Source organism: Gadus chalcogrammus, chromosome 2, assembly GCF_026213295.1.
Source record: "Gadus chalcogrammus isolate NIFS_2021 chromosome 2, NIFS_Gcha_1.0, whole genome shotgun sequence".
NCBI classification, from domain to species: domain Eukaryota; kingdom Metazoa; phylum Chordata; class Actinopteri; order Gadiformes; family Gadidae; genus Gadus; species Gadus chalcogrammus.
Genome location: NC_079413.1, coordinates 167,501 through 194,151, shown reverse-complemented (window position 1 = coordinate 194,151; position 26,651 = coordinate 167,501). Strand labels below are relative to the sequence as shown.

General features: G+C 53.9%; 2 protein-coding genes across 2 annotated transcripts; one reads left to right on the top strand and one right to left on the bottom strand.

Moving 5' to 3' along the window:
- Nucleotides 1–5,504: 5,504 nt before the first annotated feature.
- Nucleotides 5,505–16,561, bottom strand: LOC130404570 (aconitate hydratase, mitochondrial-like). The gene is made up of 18 exons (XM_056609381.1): nt 16,478–16,561; nt 15,486–15,628; nt 14,499–14,757; nt 13,634–13,726; nt 13,341–13,499; nt 13,062–13,212; nt 12,691–12,795; nt 12,258–12,349; nt 11,851–11,956; nt 10,839–10,996; nt 10,439–10,512; nt 9,790–9,901; nt 9,490–9,672; nt 8,190–8,285; nt 6,634–6,825; nt 6,383–6,515; nt 6,097–6,218; nt 5,505–5,641 (listed from the first exon to the last, which is right to left on the bottom strand). Exons 1-18 carry the CDS (start codon nt 16,511–16,513, stop codon nt 5,510–5,512), a joined length of 2,346 nt encoding a protein of 781 aa, XP_056465356.1. The 5' UTR covers nt 16,514–16,561; the 3' UTR covers nt 5,505–5,509.
- A 1,397-nt stretch (nt 16,562–17,958) lies between these two features.
- Nucleotides 17,959–23,216, top strand: LOC130404617 (protein Tob2). Its single transcript, XM_056609457.1, has 2 exons — nt 17,959–18,092; nt 19,421–23,216. The coding sequence occupies exon 2, from the start codon at nt 19,696–19,698 to the stop codon at nt 20,893–20,895; it is 1,200 nt and encodes a 399-aa protein (XP_056465432.1). The 5' UTR covers nt 17,959–18,092; nt 19,421–19,695; the 3' UTR covers nt 20,896–23,216.
- The last annotated feature ends 3,435 nt before the right edge of the window (nt 23,217–26,651 follow it).

Genomic DNA, 26,651 nt, shown 5'->3' with positions numbered 1-26,651 from the left:
TATTCCAGACCAGGACTCTGTCTGAGAGCTGCTGGAGGAGCTGAGACGCTGGAGGACGACTAGGAATCGACCAACAAGGATTCCTCGTAAGTTTGTATTTACTTGCATTGTTGACTTAAAGGGCAAAATACAGCTGTTCCTTTGACATGCGTTAACCAACTACCGCTGTGTTTTCTTACTAGAACGTGTTTCTGGTGCGGAGGCAAGCTGGTAGGGGAGCCGTGAATCTGGAGGATGACCATCACTCTACCAACCAGGGTTGTAAATTTGTATTAACCAAACAAACTGGAAATAAAGGGCTTAAAAATTAGACAAACTACATGTTTGTTACCAGACTTTAGGGCCAGACTCACGCTGTTGGTTCCAGACCAGGACTCTGGCTGAGGAGAGCTGATGGTGGAGCCAAGACTCTGGAGGACGACATCACTCCACCAACCAGGATCCTCGTAAGTTTGCCTAAAATAAACAGAGTAGACTTGTTGTAACGCAGGATTAGTTTGTCCAGTACAAGTTACGGCATACTATTGTGGTTGTTTTAAAGACAAACTACAGCTGCTACGTTGTTACACGCCATTAGAGCCCAACTACTCCTGTGTTTGGGACGTTACATTAGAGACAAACTACTACTGTGTTTGTTACCTGATATTAGAGCAAACTACTCCTGTGTTTGTTACCTTGCATTAGAGCCCAACTACTACTGTGTTTGTTACTTTACATTAGAGACAAATTACGTTTGTAACCAGACCAGGAATCTGGAGGACTGATGGAGAAGCTGTACATCTGGAAGGCAAATCCTGAGGACCACCAGGACTCTACCATCAAGGACTAGGTAGGGGCTTGGGGGTTAAACTCTCAAACAAATGGTGCCGGGTTCAAGTCCTCAGAATACAGTGATGCTTCCTTGAGCAAGGCGCCCTAAAGACTGCCTGCTCCTTAATGACTTATCTTTGGTTCAGATAATGTTGCATCTTTAGAATATTGAACCTAATCATTGTCCTTGTTTGGTCCGGGCAGACACACCTGAGCTGAACCTCACCTGATCCTGTTTGGTCGGGGGTAGACACACCTGAGCTAAACCCGCCCTGATCCTGACATCCTGCTGGTCCCGTCTCCTCAGTTCATCTGAGCCTCGTCCTCCAGAAGACCTGCTGAGCTCAGCAGTCTGAGGCTGATGGATCACTGACCTCCATTGGGAGTGATCTTCTTGACCCCCCCCCCCCCATCTAACCGTGTGCTTCCACACGCCTTTCCCTCACGTCTGTCACTAACCTCACTACTTCACTACTCTCTACTGCTTCCTCTTTTCTTCCTTCTCTGTGGTTCGAACCTTTACACGGAAGGCGCGTCTTCCTGCCCTCAGAGGGTTCAGCGTTAGGGTTGAGAGTCAGGGTTTAGAGTCAGGGACAGAGCTGGTCAGGGAGGACTGCTTTTACACAAACCTCTTCACTTGCTTTCGGAATGGTGGTGACATTTTGAAAAGATTCATTTGGGAAAATGTTTTCCTCTGCTTTCCTTTACAAATTGTATTAAACTTCTGTCAAGTGTTTTTGTTTATATAATAAAATCCCACATTGACTTCTACATGTTTGTTGCGGTTCATTTAATTTTCCTTTAACTTGGTTAATGTCAAGCTAAACTCCCGCAATACATTTAATATACATGATTGTTATTCTGCAATGTTCACATAATCCATTTTGTAAAAATATGAAACAATCCATATTACTACTAAATTCAAGCCTATTCATGTATTTAACATGAATAGGCTTGAATTTAGTAGGCCAGGCCATTCTCTGCTACTACAACACGTTCAATCCACCAACCCTTCTCGCATCAATGTACTATAGCTACGTTGGTTCAAACGGGAAATGTAGTTTGTGAGACTTGTCCAGCAGAGGGAGCTTTTGAAATGTTCATGGGCTGTACTAGTTTGTCTGCAAATAACTCTGCCTCCTGCAACAGGATTGGTCGAAACATATGAAATGAAGGAAATAAAAGCCCAGTTCACCAGATCTGAGGTCAGCTGCGGTCAAATTTTGGCTCATGATTGTATTGAGCTCAGAGGACGGCAGGACGCGTGTTTACCTGGCCGATTAGGCCCTGAACCCAGACATCCTAATCAGACCCTGTGATTAATTAGCCCAGAATATAATTTTTGGGTTAAAAAAATAAATAGTAAAAATATTTATAATTATTTATAAGTGCCTATCTAGATAGTCCTTCTGGCAAGAGAATAAACAGTTTAAAAACATAACCTTTTTACCACCTCAAGTGAATTAACGTATCCTATCCCCAGTCAGATGTGTGTGTAAAGTCTGTCTCACTTGTATTAATTTTTACTCTGAAATAACTTGAATGGAACTTTAGACATTTGGGGATAAGCAGCACAGCAGTCAGGTAGCTATTTTAAGCTATAATAAGCTGCGCATTTTGTTTATTTAGGTGAAGCATTATGATTTCACAAATGCATGTTTTTGCAATCACAATTAGGTTGTTTCAGTCATTAGCCTGTGACGTCAGTGGGGGTGGAAAGTGGAATCACGTGACAGCACTTGGACGTTGGATGTCCATGTCCTACAAGCCGCAGCGAGACAGAGTACAGCTGGTATGGCGTCACTGAGTATTACTACTGAGTACCCGTTACACGAGTACCTGGGTCTTACTTTTGCTGAGTGACAGATACACTTATTACTACTGAGTAGTAATACGTAACTTATTACTAGTAGTAGTAATACTAGCTATTACAAGAGTAGTAATACTTATTACTAGTAGTAATAACAAATTACTCTAAGAATTCCTAGAGTAGGAATACTTATAATTGCTCATACAAACCAAAACAAACATGTCTATCAGGGAGAATTTCCCAAGCGTGTAATATATGAACCCTAGTTCATGTTGCACTACATTCAACCCAAAGGCTTTGGATCCACGGCTGTTTGTGTGAACGTCTGTATTTTGGAGAACATAAAAAAAAATCAACAAACACAACTCATAAATATAATGTAATCTTTAATAATTATTGCAACATGTATATTGCAAGTGCGTTAATCTCACGGTGAACCTGACAAGCGATGGCACTGCAGGAGAACTCTGGTGGGAACTTAATGTTTACCCATTAGATTACAGGACAATCACTAAAGCTGGTCATGTTGGATTAATGATTCTATTTCTGATGAGATCAGTCCCATTAGTAATATGACTTTATTTAATCTCCAAACGACAAATCGCTCACTGGAAACATCACAGCTGAGGACAAACACAACGATATGGGGGCTAACGTCTCATCGGTCACGTTTAGAGCTCTGAACAGACTGATGGAGAGGAGCCGATCGCTTCTATGTGTTCTGCTTCTATGTGTTCTGCTTCTACAGATTCTGCTTCTATGTTCTGCCTTTTACAGGTTCTGCGATCACAAACACCGAAAGACAATTTAAACCAGGAAGATGGGAATTGTTACAAAAAACAAATAATTATACTTTTTTGGTACATTGGGGTGATTGTGCGTACAGGTGTTAGTTGTTAGTGGAGGCATTTTCGGCAATCACTGCATTAAATAAAGGAGATAAACTGATAGTACTGATCACCGACAAACGGCTTTGGGGAGGGCCAGTTATCACTTCACATTACTTGCTTCGCTCTTCATACATTTAACGAGCTGGAAATCGAAACCTCGGACAATCGAATATAAAAATGTAAAATAAACAAAAGTAAAATCCAAACTTTTCAGTTATTCACACATCAGAAACTCGTCATTCAGTTCAACAGAGATAGCGCACACAGATCGAACTCATCACCCAGGACCGCTTGACATCCTGTTGTGTTTCTGGTAGGACTCGTTAAAACCAGTGGCTCGTTATCATGAATATTCAAGTGTAAGAGGGAGATAGGGAACCTCTTGGGAGGAGACTTTATATCACATATATACTTTTAAATGTACACAGTGCAGCAATATATAAGATATTAACATGAAGGACCAAACATAGATTATATACCATTTGTGTTTAAATAAAGTGACTCAGATCAGTGGTGTTTTCTCTACAACCAGCATATCTCAACAACACACGAGAATGTTTTGAGTTTGAAATGTTTAAGAGAATGAAAGCTGAGAGAAGCTGAACTACGCCCGGGCTGCGGGACGCTGGATTGTGCGTTGGGTTGAGCGAGGAGACAGTAATCAACGGGCCTTTGAATGCGGCCCAAGGTCCAAGTGCATCATGGGAGGGTTTGGAACCGCAGCGAGATGAGGGAGAGACCAGTGAGGAGGGAGAGCAGATCAATACAACATGGCTTTGTCTTCACTGCTGCCATAATGGAGGACGGTCTGAGGAGAATGCAGCCTTTGTATTCGGTCGAGCAATACTATGCTTATTGCACTGGAGAACAAACTAGCCGAGACTAGCACGAACCCTGGAGTGGCCATCAGGGTGTGTGCGTCTATGTGTGCGTGTATGTGTGCGTGCATGTATGTGCGTTTGTGCATGTATGTGTGCGCGTATATGTGTGTGCATGTGTGCGTATGTATGTGTGCATGCATGTGTGTGTCCGTTTGTGTATGTTTCTCCATGGAGAGCTGGGTGAACACAACGGTCTCTTAGCCGAGCAAACGAGATTCAGACGAAGGTGGGAAACAGTTCATGCAAAGCTAACGTCGACAAAGCTGTGTGTGTGTGTGCGTGTGCGTGTGTGTGCGTGCGTGCGTGTGTGTGTATGTGTGTGTGTGCGTCCTGCCCTGGAGTGCATTCGTTGTCGTCTCATCGGTGTGATGTGCGTTTGCCTGTGTGAGTGCATGTGTGCGTGTGCGTCTAAAGACTCCGTCCACTAAACACAAACCCAGAGCCATGCGGCGGCCATCTTCCATCTCCCTCCCGTCCACACGAGGTCAGACAGCTCTGCTCGTCAAAGCTCTTCTGCTACCCCATGGAACCCATCCCCCCCCCCTCATCACCTCCTCCTCCTCCTCATCATCACCTCCTCCTCCTCCTCTTCATCCCCCCCCCTCATCACCTCCTCCTCTTCCTCATCATCCCCCCCTCCCCTCACCACCTCCTCCTCCTCCTCCTCCTCATCATCACCTCCTCCTCTTCATCCCCCCCCCCTCATCACCTCCTCCTCCTCCTCTTCCTCATCATCCCCCCCTCCCCTCATCACCTCCTCCTCCTCCTCTTCCTCATCATCCCCCCCTCCCCTCATCACCTCCTCCTCCTCCTCTTCCTCATCATCACCTCCTCCTCCTCCTCTTCATCCCCCCCCCTCATCTCCTCCTCCTCCTCCTCATCATCCCCCCCTCCCCTCACCACCTCCTCCTCCTCCTCCTCCTCATCATCACCTCCTCCTCTTCATCCCCCCCCCCCTCATCACCTCCTCCTCCTCCTCTTCCTCATCATCCCCCCCTCCCCTCATCACCTCCTCCTCCTCCTCTTCCTCATCATCCCCCCCTCCCCTCATCATCACCTCCTCCTCCTCCTCCTCCTCCTCCTCCTCCTCCTCCTCCTCCTCCTCCTCCTCCTCCTCCTCACTGGAGCTCCTTCATGCGGTTGAGGGCGGAGCCCGCCTTGAACCACTCGATCTGGGGCTGGTTGAAGGTGTGGTTCAGGGAGATGGAGTCCAGGCTGCCATCGGCGTGCTTCAGGACCGCCGTCAGGGGCTGGGGGGGGCACAGAGAGGAGTCAGATTGGACCGTCCCTTCACTAGGGGGCGGGGCTGTTAGGGGGCTCACTATAGAGCAGCTCTGTTAGGGGGCTCACTATAGAGCAGCTCTGTTAGGGGCTCACTATAGAGCAGCTCTGTAGGGGGGCTCACTATAGAGCAGCTGTTAGGGGGCTCACTATAGAGCAGCTCTGTTAGGGGGGCTCACTATAGAGCAGCTCTGTTAGGGGGCTCACTATAGAGCAGCTCTATTAGGGGGGCTCACTATAGAGCAGCTCTGTTAGGGGGCTCACTATAGAGCAGCTCTGGAGGGGCTCACTATAGAGCAGCTCTATTAGGGGGCTCACTATGGAGCAGCTCTATTAGGGGGCTCACTATAGAGCAGCTCTGTTAGGGGGGCTCACTATGGAGCAGCTCTGTTAGGGGGCTCACTACAGAGACCAGGTTGCTCACCTTCCCGGGGCTGAAGGACTCCAGGCCCTGGATGGAGACCTTGTCCTCAGGGCCGACCTTGTCATAGTCCTGGGGGTCGGCGAAGGTCAGGGGCAGCATGCCCTGCTTCTTCAGGTTGGTCTCTGTGGACCAGAGGGCATGACCTCAAACAGGGCGACAACAAGCTGAAGAGGGAGGAGTGTGTGTGTGTGTGTGTGTGTGTGTGTGTGTGTGTGTGTGTGTGTGTGTGTGTGTGTGTGTGTGTGTGTGTGTGTGTGTGTGTGTGTGTGTGTGTGTGTGTGTGTACCGTGGATGCGGGCGAAGCTCTTGACGATGATGGCGCGCCCACCCAGGTGGCGTGGCTCCAGGGCGGCGTGCTCCCGGCTGGAGCCCTCGCCGTAGTTCTCATCCCCAACCACCACCCAGCCCACGCCCTCCGCCTGGGGGGGGGGGGGGCACAGAGAGAGAGAGACAGAGAGACAGGTGAGTGGAGACAGTGGCGCTAAGGAGGACACCGGATGATGATTGGCGCACACACGCGCACACGCACACGCACACCTTGTAGTGGCGGGCCACCTCCGGCACCCCCCCGTACTGCCCCGTCAGCTGGTTCTTGACGCTGTTGACGCCGTCGTTCTCCGTGTTCACCGCTCCGATCAGCATGTTGTTGGAGATGTTGTCCAGGTGGCCCCGGAACTTGAGCCAGGGGCCCGCCGCGCTGATGTGGTCCGTGGTGCACTTCCCCTTCACCTGCGCACAGCGGTGTGAGCACAACAGAAAACCCCCCAAAAGAAAAGCATTGTGCAAAGAAGTCGGTCACACAGATCTGATGTGTGAACAGAGAGGACCCCAGGGGCCCGCATCATAACAGAGAGGACCCCAGGGGCCAGGGGCCCGCATCATAACAGAGAGGACCCCAGGGGCCCGCATCATAACAGAGAGGACCCCAGGGGCCCCCATCATAACAGAGAGGACCCCAGGGGCCCGCATCATAACAGAGAGGACCCCAGGGGCCCGCATCATAACAGAGAGGACCCCAGGGGCCCGCATCATAACAGAGAGGACCCCAGGGGCCCCCATCATAACAGAGAGGACCCCAGGGGCCCGCATCATAACAGAGAGGACCCCAGGGGCCAGGGGCCCGCATCATAACAGAGAGGACCCCAGGGGCCCGCATCATAACAGAGAGGACCCCAGGGGCCCCCATCATAACAGAGAGGACCCCAGGGGCCCGCATCAAAACAGAGAGGACCCCAGGGGCCCCCATCATAACAGAGAGGACCCCAGGGGCCCGCATCATAACAGAGAGGACCCCAGGGGCCCGCATCATAACAGAGAGGACCCCCCCCCCCCCTCACCTTGATCAGCACCCTGCCCCCCCCCCCCCCCCCTCACCTTGATCAGCACCCTGCCCCCCCCCCCCCCCCCTCACCTTGATCAGCACCCTGCCCCCCCCCCCCTCACCTTGATCAGCACCCTGCCCCCCCCTCACCTTGATCAGCACCCTGCCCCCCCCCTCACCTTGATCAGCACCCTGCCCCCCCCCCCCCCCCCCTCACCTTGATCAGCACCCTGCCCCCCCCCCCCCCCCCCTCACCTTGATCAGCACCCTGCCCCCCCCCCCCCCCCCTCACCTTGATCAGCACCCTGCCCCCCCCCCCCCCCTCACCTTGATCAGCACCCTGCCCCCCCCCCCCTCACCTTGATCAGCACCCTGCCCCCCCCCCCCCCCTCACCTTGATCAGCACCCTGCCCCCCCCCCCCCCCTCACCTTGATCAGCACCCTGCCCCCCCCCCCCCTCACCTTGATCAGCACCCTGCCCCCCCCCCCCCCCTCACCTTGATCAGCACCCTGCCCCCCCCTCACCTTGATCAGCACCCTGCCCCCCCCCTCACCTTGATCAGCACCCTGCCCCCCCCCCTCACCTTGATCAGCACCCTGCCCCCCCCCCCCCCTCACCTTGATCAGCACCCTGCCCCCCCCCCCCCCTCACCTTGATCAGCACCCTGCCCCCCCCCCTCACCTTGATCAGCACCCTGCCCCCCCCCCTCACCTTGATCAGCACCCTGCCCCCCCCCTCACCTTGATCAGCACCCTGCCCCCCCCCCCTCACCTTGATCAGCACCCTGAGCTCCTCCAGGTCCGTTCCGCTCCAGCGGTCGAACGGCTCCAGAAGCTGCAGGCGGTTACTGGAGGGACTGACGTCCACCTGGAGGACAGACGGACGCATGAGACAGACAGACGGACGCATGAGACAGACAGACGGACGCATGAGACAGACAGACGGACACATGAGACAGACGGACGGACGGACGCATGAGACAGACAGACGGACGCATGAGACAGACAGACGGACACATGAGACATACAGACAGACGGACACATGAGACAGACAGACGGACGCATGAGACAGACAGACGGACACATGAGACAGACAGACGGACGCATGAGACAGACAGACGGACGCATGAGACAGACGGACGGACGCATGAGACAGACAGACGGACACATGAGACAGACAGACGGACACATGAGACAGACAGACGGACACATGAGACAGACAGACGGACACATGAGACAGACAGACGGACGCATGAGACAGACAGACGGACACATGAGACAGACAGACGGACGCATGAGACAGACAGACGGACACATGAGACAGACAGACGGACACATGAGACAGACAGACGGACGCATGAGACAGACAGACGGACGGACGCATGAGACAGACAGACGGACGGACGCATGAGACAGACGGACGGACGGACGCATGAGACAGACAGACGGACACATGAGACAGACAGACAGACGGACGCATGAGACAGACAGACGGACACATGAGACAGACAGACGGACACATGAGACAGACAGACGGACACATGAGACAGACAGACGGACGCATGAGACAGACAGACGGACACATGAGACAGACAGACGGACGCATGAGACGGACACATGAGACATACAGACCGACGGACACATGAGACAGACAGACGGACGCATGAGACAGACAGACGGACACATGAGACAGACAGACGGACACATGAGACAGACAGACGGACACATGAGACAGACAGACGGACGCATGAGACAGACAGACGGACGGACGCATGAGACAGACAGACGGACGGACGCATGAGACAGACAGACGGACGCATGAGACAGACAGACGGACACATGAGACAGACAGACAGACGGACGCATGAGACAGACAGACGGACACATGAGACAGACAGACGGACACATGAGACAGACAGACGGACGCATGAGACAGACAGACGGACACATGAGACAGACAGACGGACACATGAGACAGACAGACGGACACATGAGACAGACAGACGGACACATGAGACAGACAGACGGACACATGAGACAGACAGACGGACGCATGAGACTGACAGTCTCACCTTGACGCTGGACCCCTGGGGGGGGGGGTGCTGGTAGGTGTCCTGGCCCGGGTCGAAGTCCCGGGACGGCAACTCGTCCCCGGTGGGCGGCTGCAGCCTGAACTTCTCCCCGTTGGCCGCCGTCAGGAAGTCCGTCTCCGGGTTGAAGTCCAGCGTGCCGGCGATGGCCATCGCCGTGACGACCTGGGGGACGGACAGGATGTCATTTAAAACATAATGAGCCTTGGGGGAGGGGCCTCAGCCCAGAGGGGCGGGGCTCACCTCAGGGGAGGGGCCTCAGCCCAGAGGGGCGGGGCTTACCTCTGGGGAGGTGACGAAGGCGTGCGTGGCGGGGTTGGCGTCGTTCCGGCCGGTGAAGTTGCGGTTGTAGGACGTGACGATGGTGTTCTTCTCTCCCTTCTTCACGTCCTTCCTGAGGAAGGAGGAACACAGACAGGTTCAGCTCGGTGGCTCTCAGGTCACTGCTATACTCAGTTAGAAGCGACATCAAACACGATTGGTTCGTGCTACCAGGAACCAATCAGCATGAGTCTAACATGAGCGGACTCTTTTGGGTTCATTGCACTGATTGGTTGCTCCTTAACTGGTCTGGGACCAGCAGGCCTACAGTCTCAGAGCTTCAGGGGAGGTCAACATGTCTCCGGTATTCTAAGAGACACTCAGTTGCGTGAGAGGATTAAGCTTCAGAAGGGGACATTAAGAAGTATTGTCATGAGTATTGTAGCTTTCTTCAGCGGCCGGTTGACTGTGTTAAAGTTAATCAGAGCTCTGGTTCCCAGTCTGGGTTCGCCTCCTCACTTGACAACAAACATGAAGCGAGAGGCAGGGACTTTACATCATGAATGTAAAATCTGATTTGTGGGACCACTCCTTCAACCAATCCAAAAGACAATGATCTTACAAGTGGACATTATTACTATAATGTATATCCTAGAGGAGGCCCTCCCACCTGTCCCACTGGCCGATGCAGGGCCCGCACGCGTTGGCCAGGACCACCCCGCCAACGTCTCTCAGGATCTGGGCCTGGAGAGGAGAGGAGAAGGGCCCTTTATCATTCTACACCTTCATAAGGAGAGGAGAAGGGCCCCTTATCACTCTACACCTTCATAAGGAGAGGAGAAGGGCCCCTTATCTGTGTATCTCTCTATCTTGTATCTCTATTTTTCTGTATCTGTATCTCTATCTGTGTATCTCTCTATCTGTGTATCTCTCTATCTTGTATCTCTCTATCTTGTATCTCTCTATCTTGTATCTCTCTATCTTGTATCTCTCTATCTTGTATCTCTCTATCTTGTATCTCTCTGTGTATCTCTGTATCTGGTATCCCGGTCCTAGCGGTCATCACTCACGTATCCGTCCCTCTCGATGGTGGCCCTGATCTGTTCCGACCCAGGGGTCACCGTGAACTCAGACTTGCAGCGGAGCCCCTTGTCCAGCGCCTGCTTGGCCAGAGACGCAGCGCGGCCCATGTCCTCGTAGCTCGAGTTGGTGCAGCTGCCGATCAGACCTGCACCGGACCGGGGACCAGAGAGAGTCAGGGTACCAGAGAGAGTCAGGGTACCAGAGGAGGGAGGGAGTCAGGGTACCAGAGAGGGAGTCAGGGCACCAGAGAGGGAGTCAGGGTACCAGAGAGGGAGTCAGGGTACCAGAGAGGGAGAGGAGGGAGTCAGGGTACCAGAGGAGGGAGTCAGGGTACCAGAGAGGGAGAGGAGGGAGTCAGGGTACCAGAGGAGGGAGTCAGGGTACCAGAGGAGGGAGTCAGGGTACCAGAGGAGGGAGTCAGGGTACCAGAGAGGGAGTCAGGGTACCAGAGGAGGGAGTCAGGGTACCAGAGGAGGGAGTCAGGGTACCAGAGGAGGGAGTCAGGGTAACCAGAGGAGGGAGTCAGGGTACCAGAGGAGGGAGAGGAGGGAGTCAGGGTACCAGAGGAGGGAGTCAGGGTAACCAGAGGAGGGAGTCAGGGTACCAGAGAGGGAGTCAGGGTACCAGAGAGGGAGTCAGGGTACCAGAGGAGAGGAGGGAGTCAGGGCATTGGGGTGAAGTGATCCCAATAATAAAACAACAAAATAATAATACAATAAATATTGTTCCTCACTGTAAGTCACTACGGACCAGAGCATCTGCTAAACGACTCTAAGTGCAAGGTGTTTCTCTGCACCCTAAAGCCAGTCGGCGGGGTCCTCCTGGCCCCGCTGCCTCAGAGGACAGGGTCACTGTGTTCCGCTTTACTGCTCTGGGTCTGCAGCGCTCAGGAGGACCACACGGACGCCGCACTGAGCTCCTCTGGGCCGGCAGTCCGATCACATGTCCCAGGCAGAGGGCCTCAGAGGTAACCTGAGGGGCTCCGGGAGAGACACTGACCCACTTTAACCTCCAGGGGCCAGTCGTTCTTCTTAGCCGTGGCCCCGATCTCGGAGACGGGGTGGGCCCAGTCCGGGGTGAAGGGCCCGTTGATGTGGGGCTTCAGCTGGTCAGCGGGGAGGGGAGGGAGGGGGAGGGGAGGGGAGGGGAGGGGAGGGGAGGGGAGGGGGAGGGGGGGGGAGGGGAGGGGAGGGGAGGGGAGGGGAGCGAGACGGTAGACTTCAGGTTATCTCTCTCATGTTTTGGTTTGTCTTTTCAGAAGAACCAAACCCTACTTCATAAAGCACCTTACATGTCAGGCCCCAGCCAATCAAATCAATCCTAGGATCTAAACGGGGTCCCCTAAGGGGGCTCGCCAAGCCCTATAGTATCGTGTGACCCCCAGCCCCCCCGGGGAGCAGACTCACCTCACTCAGGTTGATCTCCACCACCTGGTCGTACTCACAGCCCTCGTCTGGGACCAGGTCCTGGTGGAAGGAGTCGGCCACCACAGAGATCTCTGAGACAGGCACAGGAACGGACACCAGTTAGAACCAGAGTGAGGGGATCTACAGCGGACTGAGATGACTGGTTTATAGTCCTTATCAAGCAATAATGAAAGGGTTCTAAAGGAATAGATGATCCAGGGAGACAGAGGGGGGGGGGGACAAAGAGGGGGAGATGAAGAGAGAGAGAGAGAGAGAGAGAGAGAGAGAGAGAGAGAGAGAGAGAGAGAGAGAGAGAGAGAGAGAGAGAGAGAGAGAGAGAGAGAGAGAGAGAGAGAGACACAGAGAGAGACAGAGACAGAGACAGAGAGAGAGAGCGAGAGAGAGAGAGAGAGAGAGAGGATGGCGGACTGACCCCTGCGGCCGGTCTTCTCCAGGTAGGTCCTCATGCGGTGGTTGTACGGGAACACTGAGGTGGTGGCTCCGATTTCAGCGCCCATGTTGCAGATGGTGGCCATCCCTGGTGACGGGGGGGGGGGGGGGGTCACATGTAAACGAACAAACAGAGCTCTTGCTCCCTATCACTTGCTCCCTTTGCTCTTGCAGAATCTGGTTGGAGGTTAATCAACAAATCTCCTCTGAGGCCGTCAGGTGTCACGGGTGATTCTGTCCCTTTCCGACAAAACGATTTGGTTTCCTCTGTTCCTCCTCATTTCAGCTCCGCCGTAAGAAACAGAGTGTGCCCTCAGAGGTCAGAGGTCGGAGGTCAGGCTGTGGCCCCCTCACCTGTGCAGGAGATGGAGTCGACCCCGGGGCCGTGGTACTCCACGATGGCCCCCGTGCCCCCCTTCACCGTCAGGATGCCGGCAACCTTCAGGATCACGTCCTTGGGGGACGTCCAGCCGGAGAGGCTGCCTGTGAGCTTCACCCCGATCACCTGAACAGAGAACCAGGCGGTCAGCGAACCAAGCGGTCAGCGAGAGGAACACCACCGCTCAGAGAACCAGGCGGTCAGCGAGAGGGAACACCACGTAGCCTAGCCTAGCCTAGCCTAGCATCGCTCACGTTGGGACACTTGAGCTCCCAGGGGATGTCGGCCATGACGTCCACGGCGTCGGCCCCGCCCACCCCGATGCAGATGGCGCCCAGGCCGCCGCCGTTGGGCGTGTGGGAGTCGGTCCCGATCAGCAGCACGCCGGGGTAGGCGTAGTTCTCCAGGATGATCTGAAGCAACACACAGACGCACAGGAGGGACACAGTCAGACCTTCAGGAACTAAAAAGGTAAGAGTGGTGGAATGTCTGAGGACAGGTTTGATCCAGCGCGCCGCCGTCGGGCTGAGTGAAGTCCGGACGGTACCTGGTGGATGATCCCCGACCCAGGCTTCCAGAAGCCAACTCCATATTTGGCTCCGGCAGTTGCCAGGAAGTTGTAGACTTCTTTGTTTACATCCTGGTTCAAAAGAAAAGGGGAGGAGCTATTAACATCCTTTTATTTTCCCCACCTTGCCCCCCCCCCCACCTCTGCAGGTCCCTGTCGTCGCCCCCCCCCACCTTGGCCCTCTGCAGGTCCCCCCCCCCCCCCCCCCCCTCACCTTGGCCCTCTGCAGGTCCCTGTCCCCCCCCCCTCACCAGGTCCGTCCCCCCCCTCACCTTGGCCCTCTGCAGGTCCCTGTCCCCCCCCCCCCTCACCAGGTCCCCCCCCCCCCTCACCAGGTCCCCCCCCCCCCCCCCTCACCTTGGCCCGCTGCAGGTCCCCCCCCCCCCCTCACCAGGTCCCCCCACCCCCCTCACCTTGGCCCTCTGCAGGTCCCTGTCCCCCCCCCCCCCCCCCTCACCTTGGCCCTCTGCAGGTCCCTGTCCCCCCCCCCCCCTCACCTTGGCCCTCTGCAGGTCCCTGTCCCCCCCCCCCCCCCCCCTCACCTTGGCCCGCTGCAGGTCCCCCCCCCCCCCCCCCCCCTCACCAGGTCCCCCCACCCCCCTCACCTTGGCCCTCTGCAGGTCCCTGTCCCCCCCCCCCCTCACCTTGGCCCTCTGCAGGTCCCCCCCCCCCCCCCCCCCCCCCCCTCACCTTGGCCCGCTGCAGGTCCCCCCCCCCCCCCCCTCACCTTGGCCCGCTGCAGGTCCTTGTCCACCCCCCTCACCTTGGCCCTCTGCAGGTCGTCCCCCCCCCCCCCCCCCCCCCCTCACCTTGGCCCTCTGCAGGCCCCCCCCCCCCCCCTCACCTTGGCCCGCTGCAGGTCCTTGTCCGCCCCGGTCTGGGCCTCGATCAGGTGGTCACAGTGGATGGTGGAGGGCACGGCGACGCGTGGCAGCCCGCTGCTGATGAACTGCAGCATGGCCATCTGGGCCGTGGCGTCCTGCATGGCCACGCGGTCCGGCCGCAGCCGCAGGTAGGTGCAGCCGCGCTCGATCACCTGGCCCGCCGGGTCGTCCAGGTGGCCGTACACGATCTTCTCCGACAGCGTGAGCGGCCGGCCCAGCCTGCGGACAGACGGACGCGTGTTTGTGGTGTCGTTTCGTTAATCCAGGAGTTTATACCGTCAACATGTCAACTAAAGAAGGCTCGGACAAGGTCCTGCCTCTTATTTTTTATTCATGAGATTGACAGGGACAGTAGTACACATTATGCCATCTTAAACGTGCCAGTGTCTCCAGTTATTCAATCATTGCATTCTCTCGCGTCATTTCTTATCAATGAAAAGCAGCTCCAATCCTCCCACTCAGACGGGAGGCTACTGCGGTGTCCGGAGGCTACTGCGGTGTCCGGAGGCTACTGCGGTGTCTGGAGGCTACTGCGGTGTCTGGAGGCTACTGCTGTGTCTGGAGGCTACTGCTGTGTCTGGAGGACTGCGGTGTCCGGAGGCTACTGCGGTGTCCGGAGGCTACTGCGGTGTCCGGAGGCTACTGCGGTGTCCGGAGGCTACTGCGGTGTCCGGAGGCTACTGCGGTGTCCGGAGGACTGCGGTGTCCGGAGGACTGCGGTGTCCGGAGGCTACTGCGGTGTCCGGAGGCTACTGCGGTGTCCGGAGGACTGCGGTGCGATCGGAAACCGATCTGTGCTGCTGACCTTTATCTACAGCGGACAGAGAGTCCAGCGACGCTGAGGAGTCAGGGCTCTGAATGTCAAGGCCGGCCTTACTTATGTGCACGTGACACACAGACGCACAGACACACACACACACACACACACGGCGAAGGCAGCTGCTGACCTCTTGCGAACGATGCCAATGTTCTTGCTCATCTTCTCGTAGTCGACGAAGGAGTCCGGTTCGAAGCGGCTCATGGACACCTGAGCCCTGGCCCTGAGGGCCGCGGCGACGTGGAGCCTCCGGGCCCCGGGCCCGAGGGCCAGCTGGGAGGGGACAGGAGGGGAGGACGTTAGGGGCCATGAACACACTCCCTGGGTTTAGGGGAGGTTAGGGGCCATGAACACACTCCCTGGGTTTAGGGGACGTTAGGGGCCATGAACACACTCCCTGGGTTTAGGGGAGGTTAGGGGCCATGAACACACTCCCTGGGTTTAGGGGAGGTTAGGGGCCTTAAACTCACTCACTGGGTTTAGGGGCGGCTGAAGCGACACTATTTTACAGTATGACGCGTTACCCTTCCACTAGTCAGTTTGTGTGATCTTTAACAAGATACCCTTCAAAGGAACACAGAAGCCTTATCTTTTTCGAATAGTGGTGAATACCTTTACATTGCTCTCTAAATATAATTTAATTTCCATATCTATATATATGGGCATGCTTTGAGCCCAACTCTAAAGATACACGGACAGGTGCTCCACCGCTGACAGACAGACAGCAGCAGCCCGTCCTGCTGTTGTGGGCGCTGTCTGTCTCTAGAACTACTCAATCACTGTCGGTCCCGCTGCTCCTCAAGTCACCTTGCGGTCACCTTGCTAACAGCTCGACCATCGGGACCGCGGACTACCGGGATCTGGGTCGACTAGGATCCAGATCGTTATTTATTCGACAGTGTCGTTGTTCTGGCCGCCCTATGGTCCTGATGGAGTGGTTCCCAGTCGACGATAACAACTGCGACACTGGGACCTGTAGACGGCGCAATGTCCCCTAACTCTCTCTGAGGTCACCGATACGGCCGAGGATCAACATGTGACGCTAACCCTTCTTATCTGAACTCAGGTGTCGGATGCCAACACGTAAAAAGTCATTTGTAATACAGAATTATAATTTCTTACCCGTAGCCTAGTGACAGTCAAACAGTAATACGCCATTTTGTTCCCTGACAACGAGTCGCCGTTTTGTGACGTCAGATGATATAATAATAACACGGTGTCGGCCATGATTGTAGTTCTCCTACTCTGAAACTATTCAAACCGTAAAACCATTACAATATAGTCTGTCAAGTCAACTTTTAATGTAAAGGTCTTCTTTATGCAATACAAAGGCCTACTATTAATATGAATGTATAATACATAATTTGCCTTTAGAAACGACAGTTTGGTTGTTGTTCCGGTTAATTTTCTTCTTAATGAAGACATAAACGCTCACTTATTCCCTGATGATGCAGTTTCAAGTTACAGGCCTGCAACCAGTGTATTATAAAAGGACAGCCTATGCTACTTACGTTCATTGACGTTCTAGTTTAGTGCGAGTCTAAGAATAATTATGATAAAAATAAATGCATATTAGTTTTAAGAAGAAGTATTCTCTGATCTCATTCAGCTGACCACTCATTACCACGAAATGTGATATAATGTATTAAAACATTATATTTATAATTTTTTTAATGTAATAAAATTCGGGATTCTTATTTATTTTCTGGAAACGTGCATCAAATCATTAGAACAAGATGAATAAACATATTCATCATAAACATATTCATTCCACTGATCCAAACCAACATGTGAAAAGTAGGCAAAAGAGCAGCCGATCATTTGGGCTACGGATACATTACTGCAGCTGATCTCGTTAGGTTTGACTGAAACGTTTTAACTGGAGTGTCGTTATTGTGTATCGTTATTATCTTATTTTTGTTTATTATTAATTATTTCTTTCTATTAATTTCTTTCTTTCTATTTTTTTTCTTTTCTTCCTATGTCTCATTTTCAAGCCATAATAAATTGCCTATAATCATTACCTGACATTATTAGAACACACATTATTTAGCAGCAGACCTCATTACCCACAAGCCCTGCTGACTGTCTGTTTCCTGGCCTTGCTGACTGGTCACCGCGGCCCAATAAACGCAGGGCCCTCCCTTATCTCAGCCAATGGAGTCTCTGTTGCTATCACCACTTATATTTTTAGCCATGGCTCAGCCTCACATGGAACTACAAATATCCTTACGCCAAATAAAATAGGTCTGTTATTGCTGGTGGGAGGATATTTTAAAATATGTTAATGTAAAGGATGCCATGGCTAAATACGCCCACAGTATTTGTTCACACGTCTTTAAGAGCTTTTATCCCCTCCAATAACATGATCATTGTGATACATAGCATTTGTGATTTTTCCAAATGTGCACATTTTCCCAACATCAAGGGAAGTGCTTTAGCAGACAGTCACGAAGGTAAACAGCAGAGCTATAGGAGACCCATCACAGCCAGAGATAACGTCCAGAAAGTAGTTCCGCGGCTGGCTCGTCACTGCTGGGGGTGTGTGCACATCAAGCTGTATAAATACGCCGGGTTGTCAAACAGTAAAGTTTGATCTGGACGCGCCACGCAGCAGGCTGTGAGCCCGGGCCCTGAAACAGGACTGGAGTTCAGACCTCAAACATCTGAAGACATTGAACACTTCCAATAGGCGCAGTCACAAGGGAAACAGAGAATCTACTCACTCTTAATACCAGTAAGTAGAATTGAACGTTTACCCAGGCACCTGCTCCAGAATGTATTATTTATAGAGATTGTCATCCCCAAAGTAGGTTATGTAATCAGACTGTCGGCTGGTACCTCTTCGCAGGCGCTCTGCCGTCAAACTGTAATCTCAATAAAAGTCTGATTTCATTGTCGCCCCAACATAAACCGGAGTCTGTGTTTTTCCTGTGGTTTCTGTAGCAGATGGAGAGTTTTGCCTTTTCCATTAGTGCACATTGTGGTTGACATGCATGAGACCAGAGTCCAGCAAACATTATCTTCAATGACCTTATGGTTGAACATTGTTCTGTAGTGACAATGCGTTTTAGTTTTCTGATATACCTAGAGGTAATCCCCAAATGGTCTGTGCGTTCACGAGTTAAAATCCTATTGCAATGCCAGTGAAACACAATGTGTGTGTGTCAAGTGTGTGTGTTTGTCAAGTGTGTGTGTGTGTGGTTGTGTGTGGATCATCAAAGCCAGTCCTATGTGCCCGGTAATGCTGTATTATGATCCTATATCGTTGTATCTGACGCTAGTCTCTCTGTATCTCCGGGTGTCCTGACAGTGAATCTAGTTTTATTATCGGGGTAAAGTGTGTCGCTACTCGGCCATCGGTCAGACTTCCGCTGCTGGACCGCCATATGTTGTTATAATGTCGTGTCAGGCCTTTGTTTGGAGTCCGCTTTGGGTTAGATGACATTGGGTGACATTGGACCCGGTTCTGTTCTGTAGAGATTGTAAGTTAAGGCTCCAGGCTCCGTGGCGTAGTTGGATTGTTCTGGAGCGTCTCGGATGTAAACCTAGCCTGACGTTCGGGTCTGCTTAATGTATGAAGTCGTTGATTCGGTAATTCCGGTCTTCAGATTGGTGGAGATTGAGATGATTGTGTATGCTGGTGAAGCCCACCTGCCAGGGGAGAAGATGTGGGCGAATTGTTTATGTTTATGGCAGGTGGGGGGGCCGCGGACACACGCGGCTCGGTGACGCGCCCAGTACTGCATGGTGGGAAACTGTGTTCCATAGGTCCGCCAGCCCTTCTGCCATTTTACATTCCGCCTCGCAGTCATCATCACCTAACACGTCCAGTTTCCTCCCGCGTGAAGGATGAGAAGTGGTCCTTCGGTTCCGACGCTTCTGGGCGACTCTCATCCGGTTCAGATTAACGGGATCACGACATCATGCTTAGAGAGGGACGATTTGCGACTACAGATCATTTCATCTGGTCCAAGTCCGGTCATAAAAGGGGTGTGTTTGATCCATGAAAGAATTGTCGTGCCTCCGCCTAAATCTGCTTCGTTATTTTGTTTTTTCTTACAGTTGAAACTTGACACCGTTGTCTGCAGAGCCGTCCAATCAGGAGCCTTGAGAGGGACTCCGCTGACCGCCTACACACAGAGCCCCATCATGGTGGCAGCACACGTTTTATACACTTTATAAACCCAGTTCCCCTGCATATGTACCTGTGTTGATGGCCCCGGTTTGAACACGGCCCCCTTTACTGCTAAAGCAAAACAACAACACCAGGCGCCATCTTGTAGCTCCGCCCTCTGGTAGCTCCGCCCCCGGTAGCCCCGCCCTCCGGTAGCGGCGCCATGCTCCTGGAGGTGAAGGTGGCGCTGAACTTCATCGTGTCCTACCTGTACAACAAGCTGCCGCGGCGCCGAGCCGACCTGTTCGGGGAGGAGCTGGAGCGCCTCCTGGTGGCGCGCTTCGAGGGCCACTGGTACCCCGAGGCCCCGCTGCGCGGCTCGGCCTTCCGCTGCCTGCACCTGGGGGCCCCCCGGGACCCGGTGGTGGAGCTGGCGGCCAGGCGCAGCGGCCTGGACACGGAGGAGGTCCGCGCCAACGTCCCGGCCGAGCTCAGCATCTGGGTGGACCCCTACGAGGTGTCCTACCAGATCGGGGAGCAGGGCGCCTTGAAGGTGCTGTACCTGGAGGACCCCCCGGGGCCGGGCGGGGGCGCGGAGCGGGGGGAGCCGCCGGGGGACGGGGCCCCGGGGGACGGGGGCCCCGACGAGGCCCGGAGCCTGGGCTTCAACCCCGACGCCCAGGTGTTTGTCCCCGTGGGCGGGCGGGGGTCCCCCGGGCTGCTGGGCTCGTTGTCGGCCTCGCCCACGCCCGGCCCCGCCCCCCCGCCCGGCCCCGCCCTCTTCAGCTACCCCGGCACCCCCACCGCGCACTCCTCCAACCCCTCCACCCCCTCCCCGCCCCTGGGGGGGCTGTCCTACCTGCCCCCCCCCCAGCAGCCCCCCGGGGCCCCCGGCCGGCCCCCCCTCCAGCCCATCACCTTCACCACCGCCAGCTTCGCCGCCACCAAGTTCGGCTCCACCAAGATGAAGAAGAGCAGCGCGGCCGGCCCGGGGGCCCCCGGGGGCCCGGGCGGCGGCGGCGTTGCCGTGGTAGCCGTGCCCCCTCAGAGGATCCTGTCGCGCTCCCCGCCCGCCGCCCTCCCCCCCGCGGAGCTGCTGAAGCACAAGCCCCTGGCCCTGGCCCTGCACGCGCTGGGGGCCCCCGCCCCGCCCAGCCAGCTGTCGCCCAACGCCAAAGAGTTTGTGTTCCCCGGCTCCCCGGGGGCCCTGTACTTCGAGGTGGACCCCCAGCCCATGGCCAGCCCCTTCCAGCCGCCCCCCCACCTCAACGCCCACCCCAGCTACGACCCCTTCGCCCGCCCGGCCGCGCCCGGCCCCGGGGGGCTGTCCTACGGGGAGAAGCCCCCCTTCGGGGAGGGTCTGGGGGGGTACAGCCTGCAGTACCCCCCCCAGTCCTTCCCGTCCGTGGTGCTCGCCAACTAGCCCTGAGGAAGAGGAGGAGGAGGAGGGCGATGGTGGTGACGAAGGTGGTTCCTCCAGCGGGGTTTGGCCTGCGGTGGAGGGACGCCACGTGATTAGTTTTCTACTTCAGGGTTTTTTGTTTGTGACGGCGTGGGATTAGTTTGACTCCCAGAGGCTCTGCTCCTCTCTGTGGGACGGAGGGATTCTTCTTTTTCTTCCTCCCTGCGGTTCCTCCACCCTGAATGTCAGAGTGGAGGAGGTGTGGAGCAGGTCAACACGAAACGGCCTCCATTTTAGTTTGAAGTTTTGTTTTTGCACTCTTACAGCGAGGAAGGACCTTGGCCAAGACCTGCAGTCGACGGACGGACAGCCGTGGAGAGCTCAGCACTTTACACTGCAATCTGCTTTGCCCCAGTTAGTGTGTGTGTGTGTGTGTGTGTGTGTGTGTGTGTGTGTGTGTGTGTGTGTGTGTGTGTGTGTGTGTGTGTGTGTGTGTGTGTGTGTGTGTGTGTGTGTGTGTGTGTGTGTGTGTGTGTGTGTGTGGTAGAGCAACCTCTGGTGGAGGCAGATGTTTCCTCCTTCAAACCCGGAGCACGTTTTCAGGCTGAAGCCAAATGCAGCTCTCCTCCTCTCTCCTCTCCTCTCCTCTCCTCTCCTCCTCTCCTCTCCTCACCTCTCTCCTCTCCTCCTCCTCCTCTCCTCTCCTCCCCCCTCTCCCTCTCCTCCCCCATCTCCCTCTCCTCTATTCCTCTGGCCACCGGTTGTTGTTGTTGTTGCAGTATTATCTTGGTGTCGGTGCAGAGGAACGAATGTTCTCCGGTCCCTCGTGGACCAGCTTGTGATCCGCGTGGCCGGGTGCACGTGATTGGTCGGCTGCCATCGGGGGGGGGACAGGGTGCCCATGCACTCAGAATGCCCCTCCAAGCCCCCCAGCACTTTATATTATTAGAACCCGGGGGCATTGTTAGGGGGGGGGGTTCATCACGCACACCCCATTCCGTCGGCACGGTGACGGCACATTCTGATAGCGGCCCTGAGACGCAGAAGGTGCGCTGGATTTGTCTTGCGTGTCGTCTTACGGCGGCGGGGCAGGGCCGTCCTGTCTGTAGGTCCCGTGAAGTGAATGTTTTCTAGATCCACGCTTTAGACGTCCCGGTGCAGGCCGCCCCCCCCCCCCCCGCTGGGCTCCCACGGCCCCAGGCCCGAGCCCGGGTGGTCCGCATGCAGTACTGCAGCGTCGGGCCCACTCTGCCGCCTCCCCCCGGGACACGGACGTAGAGACGGACGGACGGACATAGAGACGGACGGACGGACGGACGGACGTAGAGACGTAGCGCAGCGAGGGCAGAAGTTTATTTTATTTTTTACATTTGATCGCACGTTACTTCAAAATGTTTCTAGATTCTTTTCTTTTCATTTTCCAGCAGAATAAAATACATTTGTAAGTAAATGATTCAAATATGACTCTAGGAATAAGAAAAAAGTTGTTATTTTCAGATTCTTTGTTTAATTTCTTATGAGCTGAGGTTATTTTTACAGAAGAATAACGTGAATATATGCAAGTTCAGATGAACATGACGATGTATAGAATAAAGTGTTGAATGTGTTGAACCTTGTACATCGTGTGTCTAATAAAGACGGGTAAATGTATTCATTAAGATGTTGTCCTCGGACAGGTTCAGAAGTGAATGTTTACATGAGTTGGTTTTGGAAGAGTCTGCAATCCTCACTTTTCTGAAGAGTCTTCTCAGTGCTCTGTCTCCTGATTCCATACATTTAAACCAAAAAACGGACCCCACATTTCAAAGTTTCTAAATCACACCGTTTCTCTTTCAATGGCTCTGCGTACATTCATACGTATTCATATTTGTTCTCTTCGTCATTGGTATTAAATGTCCTGTTCTACAAACGTACTTTATCCTCCGTCACAGGCCTGTGTGCGCCCGTTGGCTGAGCTCCAGAGTCACGGCAGCTCATTGTCCTCGGTCTGCACCCCCCCGCTCACTCCGACACCCTAATAACCCCCCCTCGCCTCCTCCTGCTCCGTGTTTAATAAGATAGCCATACCCCCCCCCTCACTAGCTCTGAGCGGCCAGCTGCTCCCCCAGCAGAGCCACAGCCCATAATACCAGGAGTCCAGAGGAGTCCTTCTGTGGGCCGGGCCACGGGGGGGCCGGGTCCGGGGCGGTCAGAACCCGGGGGGTCCGTCTGAGACGTGGACTGGCTTCAAGGGAAATGCTTGTTTTTGTTAATTTTTTATATAAATTGTTGCATAAAATGTTCGAAGAACTTCTGTCCACCCAAAAACAAACGACTTATTGTCCAAGTGTGTTTTAATTTCCTTGTGGTAAAAGATCGTTCTGGGGGGGGGCGGGGGGGGGGGGACCGTCTGTACTTTAGTTTTCTGTGTTGGTTGGCAGCTTTATGAGTCGTTGCATATAGTGTATCGGGAATTAAATGTGTGGAACATATTTGGTGGTCCTCTGCTCACAATAATCAAAAGAGCCGCTTGGCTAATCTCTAAACCAGGATACTCTGCAATCAGGTTCAAATTCACTGACGTGGGGGAAATATGAATTTTGTATTCTGGTGTTTTTTGCCTCACATCTAAACGTGTTTTATTTTGCACTTTGGAATATTTGTTTTAAAATAAAAACTTTATTTTATATGTAAACTCTTAACATTTAAATGTAAATGGAATAAACTGAAAGTCCAGATGATAAATATATATATAGATAGTGTTTTCTTTTTTGCCTGTATTTTGTTACCCTTCCTCCTCTTTTGTATCGGACCTGTAAACCCTAGTAGATGTATAACGAGTCTTTCACTAATGACATGCAATGACCTGTTGTCTGTGCTGCCCCTTCGCTCAGGGGGCGTGACTACTGCAGTTTCTTATCCAATCAGATTCCTTTTTTAAGTTTGTAATAAAAAAGCAAATGGCAAAAAGAAGCATGTGAAACAATAACTGTCTCTTGTCTTCCTTTAGTCCGGGAGGGAGAGAGGGAGGGAGGGAAGGAGGGAGAAAGGGTGAGGGAGGGGAGGCGGGAGAGAGGGGAGGGAGGGATAGAGAGAGAGAGAGGGGGAGAGAGAAGCCGCAGCCAGCTCCACCCCCCAGTCCATCTGCGTGGCCGCTGTCCCGTGTGTTGTCGTGGGAACACGCTGTTTGACGGCAGCCCAACGTTGAGGAGGAGCACAAGGTGACGTTTGATCAATCATTTAGATGAGGTTTCAGATAGAAACATCCAGCAGATGGCTCTCACTGAAGACCTTACCCTGATATCACATCATGGATGAGACGGCGATCTGTGTGCGTGTGTATCTGGTGTGTGAAAGCAGCTTGGCCAGAACCACCGTGTGTGTTGCTGCCTACACATTGACATGCATGACTGTCCTCCTCTTCCTCCTCCTCCAGCTCCTCCTCGTCCTCCTCCTCCTCCGCTCACTGCATCAACATCAACACCCCCAAGATACTCATCACAACGTCCCTCGCTCTCTCTCCCTCCCTCTCTCTCTCTCTCTCCGTCCCTCCCTCCCTCTCTCTCCCTCCCCCTCTCTCTCTCTCCCTCCCTCTCTCTCTCTCCGTCCCTCCCTCCCTCTCTCTCTCTCTCTCTCTCTCTCTCCGTCCGTCCGTCCGTCCGTCCGTCCGTCTGTCTGTCTGTCTGTGTCTCTCTCTCCCTCCCTCCCTCCCTCCCTCCGTCTGTCTGTCTGTCTGTCTGTGTCTCCCTCTCCCTCCCTCCCTCTCTCTCCCTCTCCCTCTCTCTCTCTCTCTCTCTCTCTCTCTCTCTCTCTCCCTCTCCCTCTCTCCCTCCCTCCCTCTCTCTCTCTCTCTCTCTCTCTCTCTCTCTCTCTCTCTCTCTCTCTCTCTCTCTCCCTCTCCCTCCCTCCCTCCCTCCCTCCCTCCCTCTCTCTCTCTCTCCTACACCCCCCTCCCCTTCGTGCTGCTCTCCCTGGTGTATCCTTCACCTCCAACCCCTCAGAACCAGCCCCCCACTCACACACACACCAACACCCACCCCCCCCCCCCCCCCCTCCACCACACACACACACACACACACACACACACACACACACACACACACACACACACACACACACATCCACACGCCACAGCCGGTTCGGTCTTCGGTGAGCTGGGCTCTTGTGTTGACAGCCCCCCCATCACCCTCATCCGTCATGTAATGTCTCTCCCCCCCCCCCCCGCCGACCAGCAGCGCTCCGGCCTGTGAGCTGGTGCGTTACGCAACGCCGCTCCCCAGTGTGAGGAGGAAGCGCTGATTACGCAACCGCTCTCCGCTCCTGAATACTGATGAGGGCGGAGGAAGGACAGGAGACCAAAGACGCGCGGACGGCGCTGCGACCGGGCTGGACCGCGCGTCGCTGGTCCGCCCGTCGCCGGGCCGCGCGTTGGGCCGCCCGCGGGGTTAGGGACGCCCGTCTGTGCAGTAAGTGCCCCTGTGTCTGTGCCTCTGTTTGAGTGTGTGTGTGTGTGTGTGTGTGTGTGTGTGTGTGTGTGTGTGTGTGTGTGTGTGTGTGTGTGTGTGTGTGTGTGTGTGTGTCTCTCATCGTTCTCCCGGATCGGCTGCCAGCTGCTGGCCGCTCAGACAAGGTCAGCAGACTCACGTTTCATCTGACTTTATTGAATATGCACGAGACAGAAGACCAGTAGGACACGCTGGTTCTGTACTGGAGAGGACCAGTAAAGTACCACAACACAAATGCACATTTCTCTCAATATAAAATTTGATAAAACAATACCTCACAAAGAAAAGTGTACAAATGTATTTCCTATATTTCTCATATATATATATGTATCTTGTGTAAGTATTATGGCTATTCTGAGTAGTGGTGTATTTGCTACGGATGCTGTTGATAGTGTAGTCTTGAGTTCAGTGCTGTTGGCTCGGAGCCCTCGGAGCGTCTGCAGAACACGTTGCGTTACTAAGAGGTTCCCTCCAGCGATCCCCGCCGGACTCCGCCCCCACGAGGAGGTCCATGAGAAACTAACGTCACTTCTTAAAAAAATATCTCAGATATGCAGAACGTCCACTAGACACCTCCAGTGGACCTTCACACAGATCAATAATCCATAACCAATAGAAAATCAATCCCACACAGTGATCAAATATGTCTCTCCCAGAAGGAGAGTTTCTTCAACAGAGCCATAATACACGCCGACGAGCGATGCAGCAAACATGTGAAATACAACATCCACAACTCCATGGGACAATCTACATAAGTACACTTGGTGTGAGATAAGCACAGGACACAGAGTCACCACCTTACTGGGTCTCATGCAGTAGAATCCCAACACAGAGGATTTATAAACTGGAAGCACAAATGACGGGGGGGATACAGATTATTATTATTGCCACAAGTACCTTTTTGAACTTTTACTGTTTTCAATAAATACACAAGGTGGCTGATGACGATCAGACAGCGGTCGACGAGGAGCCGCTGCTGTGACAGTCCTGACGCAGAGGTCACAGACTCCCCTCCCCAGGACACCTCCCAGGTCTCATGAGTAGAACTACGACTACAGGGAGTCCACAGCCTGCTCTGCCCCACCCTACCCCACCCTGCTAACACCGTCAACACACCAACCCCGGCGGAGGCGTTGTGTGTTTGACGTCGGAGCACTGGAACGGATAACGGATGCATGAGGTAAATATGACCCTTCTCTGACCTCGGTATAGAGAATACAATACAACAAACCATTTGTAACAACTACAAATCCATTTTTTCATATCTAAATAAATTCTGAAAAACACAGTCCC

What these genes read in the sequence shown, in the direction of transcription:
- LOC130404570 (XM_056609381.1), bottom strand. Translation starts at nt 16,513, where the DNA reads ATGGCGTATTACTGTTTGACTGTCACTAGGCTACGG. An exon ending in GGGAGCTCAAGTGTCCCAAC is followed by an intron (nt 13,213 to 13,340) that starts GTGAGCGATGCT and finishes TTCTCTGTTCAG; the next exon opens with GTGATCGGGGTGAAGCTCAC. An exon ending in GAGCTTCGCCCGCATCCACG is followed by an intron (nt 6,219 to 6,382) that starts GTACACACACAC and finishes TCTGGTCCACAG; the next exon opens with AGACCAACCTGAAGAAGCAG.
- LOC130404617 (XM_056609457.1), top strand. Translation starts at nt 19,696, where the DNA reads ATGCTCCTGGAGGTGAAGGTGGCGCTGAACTTCATCGTGTCCTACCTG.